This window comes from Alexandromys fortis, unplaced genomic scaffold (genome assembly GCF_014885135.2).
Source record: "Alexandromys fortis isolate MF-2015 unplaced genomic scaffold, M_Fortis_MF-2015_v1.1 scaffold_15, whole genome shotgun sequence".
NCBI lineage: Eukaryota > Metazoa > Chordata > Mammalia > Rodentia > Cricetidae > Alexandromys > Alexandromys fortis.
This window is the reverse complement of record NW_026067911.1, coordinates 11,291,349-11,298,106: the sequence shown is the minus strand read 5'-3', so window position 1 is coordinate 11,298,106 and position 6,758 is coordinate 11,291,349. Positions and strand designations below refer to the sequence as shown.

Below are 6,758 nucleotides of genomic sequence, written 5' to 3'. Positions count from 1 at the left end.
GTAATCATGAACTTGAAACAATTTGTCAAGCTTTAATTTTGCAGATTTCTATAAAAATCAAAGAATGTTGATCAAATGAACCAAAGTAAAGAACGGTGACCATCTTTAATCCTATGGATAATTAGGCAACATACTGTTAATGGTTTTCAGAAGTGTCCTGTAAATCAGCACTCCACACTCATACATCATGCTAAAGTGCACAAACCAATAGACCCACATTCCCTCAACACTGGAACATGCACTGCTCTACAGCTGAGAATTTAAAGCAACAATATTTTTGTTTCCAGAACAAATTAATTACATTTGCTTATTTCTTTAACAGGCTGCTGTCTGAGTTTAAGTTCAGTATCTGGAGGGCCCAGGAGAATTTTCTTCCAGAACACAGCAGAGATCACAAAATAGACCATGCTGAAGTTTGTCCTGTATGTTTTTCTGAGAATTTCTAACACCATGTTGCTTTGCCTCCGTCCACTTAAGAACTAAAAACCCGGTCGACACTAATGATATCATTATTGTCCCAGGAAGGATGCATAATTTCTTCAGGTAAGTCACACATCCTACCCTTCTGAATGAAAGAACTAGAGAAGACTTAAACTTTGTATACACATCTAAGATGTGATTATTTCCAACAATAGAAACAAAGTAATACTGTTAGTGACTACATGACTTGAGCTGGAAATCTTCTGTCATATGTTTTCATGTTTAATGTACTGACAAGCACCAATATTGTATCACATATAAACCCTAAGAAGGGAATAATTAACAAAGTTATTTATAGAAATCATAAAAAGTATTGTCTAACTCTTTTATAACGAAACTGCACACTTCGCCATTCACTTCACTGGGTATCATACTTTAAAGCCAAATATGTTGTCCTTACTTTTAGACACCATAGAGCAAAGCTGCAGAGATATTGTCAGTGTTACTCTTAGTCCTTTGTCATAAATTGATGAGGGAGTGTCATATATCAATCTGTTGATTTCATTGGCTGAGCAATAAAGAAACTGCTTGGCCCTCATAGGTTAGAACATTGCTGGGAGGAGGAAACAGAATAGAATTCTGGGCGGAAGAGGAAGTGAGGTTAGACTCTGCGCTGCTTCCAGAGGGACCGGAGCTCTGCTCTCTGGAGCAGAGACACCAGGATGGATGTAGGCTAGAATCTTCCCGGTAAGCGCACCTTGGGGTGCTTACACACATCATTAGAAATGGGCTAGTCCAGGTGCGAGAATTGGCCTGTAAGGGCTAGAGTTCATGGGCCAAGCAGTTCTTTAAATGAATACAGTTTGTGTGTTGTTATTTCGGGCATAAGCTAGCCAAGCGGCCGGGGTGTTGGGGATGCAGCCCCGCCGCTCCATATTTCAACAATAAATCTTCCGGTGAACAAAACGAAGAATAGGGAGACGGGCAACATTTGCTGTGCAAACAAATGATGTGTGGATGATGATCACAAAAAACAACTCCACATAAAGTCCCAGTAGTTCTGTATCATCATTGACCATCTAATTCAAATTTACTCTGGGACCATTTTCCTTTCAAAAAAATCATATATATGGTATGCTGTCGTATCTCTTATAATTATACATTGTGAATATATATATATATATATAAAATACTCATTTGTATCTCTAAATATTTTAAAGAAGTCAATATTATATGAGTAGAGAGTCACCAAGGAGAGAAAAATCTGACAATAAGTAGTGACAAAAATTTTCTACAAGTCTTATTTCTAAAAATAAGAGATGGAATTTCAATGGATTCCATATGAATGGGAGTCATGTTGATTTAAAAGGTTCTCAAATTTTTCTTTCACGTAATAAATGATTACAAAATAGTTGCTTGTTTTCTATATAAGCATTAAATAAAATATCTTTCTTTTTTAGGAGACAGGGTTTCTCTGTAGCTTTGGAGCATGTCCTGGAACTAGCTCTTGTAGACCAGACTGGCCTAAGACTCACAGAGATCTGCCTGCCTCTTTCTCCCGAGTGCTGGGATTAAAGGCGTGCACCACCATCCGGATAAATAAAATGTCCTTAAACTCCTTATTTTACCTCATCACCCACTGATAATTAAAGATAGCATGCTGATGGGAATAAATTGCTCACATATCTTCTGTTTTCTTGGGTTTATTACTTTGTTTTATTAGCTCACTAGTATACTATTGTAGATAAATCGAATCCCAGTTGAGGCATCCTATCGAGGAGGCTCATTAAGACTCAGAGAAACAGATTAAAACAATTCACACGTCTCATATGATCCCGAAAACTTACAAAACTCACAAGGCACCTTCCCCAAATTACATAAGCAGAAAAACTCATGGGAGGGGAAATTCACAGGTTAGCTATACAAAACATGAAATACGCAGGGCTTTGAAGAACGCAGCTTTCTCGAGTAATCATCATGCCAAAGTCGACTTTTCAGTAAGACACCTGACTGAGTAGCCAGACCACTTCTCACCTGTGAGTTATCCCAATAAACTCATTAATTCACTAAGTTGAACGTTGATGGGCTCATTATTCTTTCTGTCCTTAGTACCAATTCTGGGGTAAATAGATATATTTTCATGTCTTTAACAACATACGATCTTCTATTACTTACAACTAATACCATATAGACTTTGCAATAAAACATCAATTCCATAGGATTCTAATGTAAAATAAATTGCCTCAAAAGTTTAAGCAAAGCCCCTCATTTCTTCAAGTATTTTTTCACAGTGACTAATTTAATATTTTGAGTTATTCTACAGCAGAAGAAATGAAACATATTTTCAGTGCTAAATATCTAAATAATATTTAGAACTTCAAGGTCTCAGCTTATTTGAATATGTAACATCCATCTTCCTATCACCATGACAAGGTATGTCATACTTACATCAAAAGATAAAAGAAGGATTATTTTTTTATTCACAGGTCTTGAGCTATCATTCCCATTTTCCGTTCACCAGTCACATGCAAACACACATGGGTATGATGCATGACAATGGTGGATTCAAAATCATACATAACAGTAGAAGAAATAAAAGCTATCCTCTGACCTTCAAGCATATGTTGTAAAATGCCCAAATACATATCACACACAGTCAGTCATCTCTCACACACACACACACACACACACACACACACACACACACCACACCACACCATTCCAAATAAACATGTGCTTATTTTTAAATAGTTTTACTGGCATATGATGCTTACCCCAAATTTGCAGTATTTATTGTCACTTATCATAGTTCTAGTATACTGTCAGGAGCTATACAGACTAATCTCAGATCAGCATACCTTTGCCCGTGCAAATACCCATGGAGACAGTCTCTCACTTGGCAACGAGCCGTGGACCATTGAGCAGCACAAGACTTTGTTCAATTCGTGCACCTTGCAGGCTCTTTTCTCGTCCATTTTATTGTTGATTCTTTTGAAGATTTTAGATTCATTTTGTCAATCATGCAAGCAACAGTTGTAATTTTCCTGGAAATTCCATCCTTTCTTGAATATTTTCCCCTTAGAATCAGTAGGGGGCTAATGGTTCTCAAATTTCTTATTTGGAGTTACTAACTGTAACTCCTAACCCTGATTCCTATCTGAATCAATCGAGACAGATACATAATAGAAAACAACACTGGGAACATTAACCGTGTCTCACAGTACTGGAAAAGAGTAAGGCGTGCATCCACAGAATAGGAGAATAGGGGCAAAGCCCCAGGAATACACATAGTGCCAACTGTTGGAAGAAAGTTCCCTGGACACCAAGAATAGAATCAATGATAGGATCTGGTATGATCTGGTGTGGAAAATGCAAAATAAAATACGGGATGGAGAGATCCATCTTTACTATACATAGGAGCTTATATTGGTAAAAAGTATGGTGTAGTGGGATGGCAAAAGGGTGCTTTGTCAAAGTTTGCCTTTTATAGAGAGATTGAGACATGGGACTTTCTTGTAGAAAAGGGAACTGTATAAAAGCATATCTTGCAGGCTTAAAAGAATTTCATGGGTTTGAATACTGTTGTCCTTAAAGCGTTGTACCCATGTCTATTACATTTTAATTTTGTAACCACAAGTAGCTCCCAGCTGACATAAGTGCTATTAAAGCAGGGTGTGTCTGCCTCAACATTTAGTTAAGCCTGCACAAATGCTGAACTCTGTGTCTAGAATAAGGTTATATAGGAGGTGTGGAAATGTATTTCAGGAAGCACAAGAGGAACAGTGGGAACTTTTACAATGATTATTATGTATTTCTTAAAATACGATCTATTTCTTAAAAGTCAAAAATAGAAGCCAATAATAAAATTGTCTGCGCAATCCAAGGAGGAAAAAAAACGCAGTTAAAGTACAAATAAAGATGGCTTGAAGTATTCTGGGCCATTTGACTGCAATTCACCTGACAGTCAGATTTTTTTTTCCTTGCACCAATGCCCTTCCTCATATAAGGACCTGAACCCAGACCCAGAACTGGAACCAACCTTAAATGGCAAAGAACACTCTCTGAATTATCATAAAAATGTTTAAGTAAAAAAAAAGAAGAAAGAAAAAGAGTAAAGGGGCAATAATGGTGGTTTTCAGAATGAAAGTATCATTCATGTTCCATGTCATACATTCAATCTTGGCTCTAGCGTAACAAAATAAAAACAGGATTACTATCATACAAAATGTTCACTACAGCACGCTGTATGCACCTGTTCCAAGCCCATCCCCAGCCCCTAATGCTTCCAACTCAACTACTTCCCAGCTTGTTGGGCCTGTCGACGAAGGAGCACGTAGATCTTCTCTTTGATCCAGTATTTGTTATAAGGCTGGTACGTCTGTGTATCAGCTCGGTAAACAAGACAGCTGAGATCTGCCAGATCATCAATAAAATCAAACAACTGACTGATATCGTATGTGATGGAGGGGCTGTTGGGATTCATTCTTTTCAGATGTTCTTCATACATCTTACAAACACCTTCCATGCACTCATTCACAGACTCATAGTCTGCATAAGTCCAGCCTTCTGGCCTCTTGGTAGGCTGTACCAGCAAAATGGTGTGAGACATCTCGTCAGATGCTTTGCTGCAGCCGCCGCTAATACCACCGCCGCCACAGCCGCCCAGCAGGAATTTCTTTATGTTTGATGTTCACAGAGAGTGAGAAGAGAAGCAAAGTCTTTCAGAAGATGGACCAGAAACTCAAACAATACCTTTTCCAGGACATACTACTGGTCACAGCAAACACCAGTGCCAGCACACACTGGTTTTGAGAAACAGACACCTAAAGAATGGAATGCTAATATGGCGTAGTGAGCTAGAATAGTATGGGATCCCACACCAATAGTCTTTACTAAGATTATTGTACCTTTGAATTGAAGTGACAGATACAAACAGCCATGTGGATCAGCACATTTTAATTCTCTTCACCTCTATTCGTGTGTGGTATGATGCTTAAATATCTATGAAGTTTCCAAAAATATTGATAAGCTCACCTTCTGCTTCAAATGATTCGTCTGTTTGGGGTAAAAATAATCAATGAAATCACCTTGTGAATCCTGACAGAAAACTCTTAAGTATCCCTACATTTAGGAAATGTATGAGCTACTGTTGCTCAGCCTGAACATCACTGGGCTCTTTATAGTAGAGTCTATTCTTACAGGAAACACAGAGTAAGATGTGAACCTAGTCATCTCTTGCATTCTCACTTTTTCTACTTTGTTACTTTAAGGGTTAATTTTCTTTGAAGCATTTTGGAAAACACAGTCGTGGTGCTCAGATGTCTCAAGAATCATTTTCTCTAAATTTTCTGATAGATGAGCTGTGAGGCCTATGGTAACATTACAGATAATTGGTACCATATGTACATGTATGTGAATATATGTATATTTATATGTGTATATATATATGTAGTATCCAACACACACAGATATCATGTTCTGTAGACATTAATGTATTTCTTACACTATATAAATAAGTAGTTTTACCAGATAAATATTCCTATTTTTCTTGCTACATTTTAGACTAATTTAGATTAATTTAGATTAATTACACATCCATATTCAATAAGCTGATTTGTTGTAAATGCTTTGTTTTATAGGTTTTTTTTTATTCAGTGGGAGGAAGACCAATATTTATTTATTTTTCCGTGAAAGGTTACAGAACCTCCTCCTCATGAAATCTGAACAATGTAACTTGATTAAAGAGGTTGGACTGAGTGCTGCTTCGCATTAGGCTTAAATCTTTTCTTAGCCCTTGTCAAAACTGGCAAGGTAATGCATTCTGTAATGTTTTATGCCTAGAAATCAACTGACGAGAATAAATCTCACAGTAACTCTTTTACACCTGTATGGAAATTGTAAATGGTTTCAGAAAAGAATGTTGTTTAAAATTCCTTTTTGCATATTTTGTGTATATTTATTTAATTTAGGAAGCATTTTGTACTTTCACCGAATTCTCTAAAATACAACGGAGGAATCTACATTGTGAAGGACTAAATTTATTAAAATTGTTAAAACAGAGTCATGTTAAAAGGTAATTCAAACATATTATGTTATTAAATCCTAAAAGCCAAGCAATTCACAAGTTAGAAAATCCAAAACCTATTACTATGCCTGGCATAGTATAGATTATAGAGTGAAGTCTGAATAATATTCATCATAACTGGAAGAAAAGTTCTTCAAGAAAGTTGTGATTCACTAAATGTTTGGGGGGGCAGTTAATCCATCTTCAAAAACATTGATAAGCATCAAAATCATAATACAAATTATTAATCACCCATGGTAGACATATCTACTTA

The 6,758-nt window shown here is 36.7% G+C and overlaps 1 protein-coding gene across 1 annotated transcript; it reads right to left on the bottom strand.

Annotated features, from left to right (window-relative positions):
* Positions 1-4,451: 4,451 nt before the first annotated feature.
* On the bottom strand, positions 4,452-5,075 carry LOC126499334 (enhancer of rudimentary homolog). Its single transcript, XM_050138504.1, has one exon. It carries the CDS (start codon positions 5,027-5,029, stop codon positions 4,715-4,717), a length of 315 nt encoding a protein of 104 aa, XP_049994461.1. The 5' UTR covers positions 5,030-5,075; the 3' UTR covers positions 4,452-4,714.
* Positions 5,076-6,758: the final 1,683 nt, after the last annotated feature.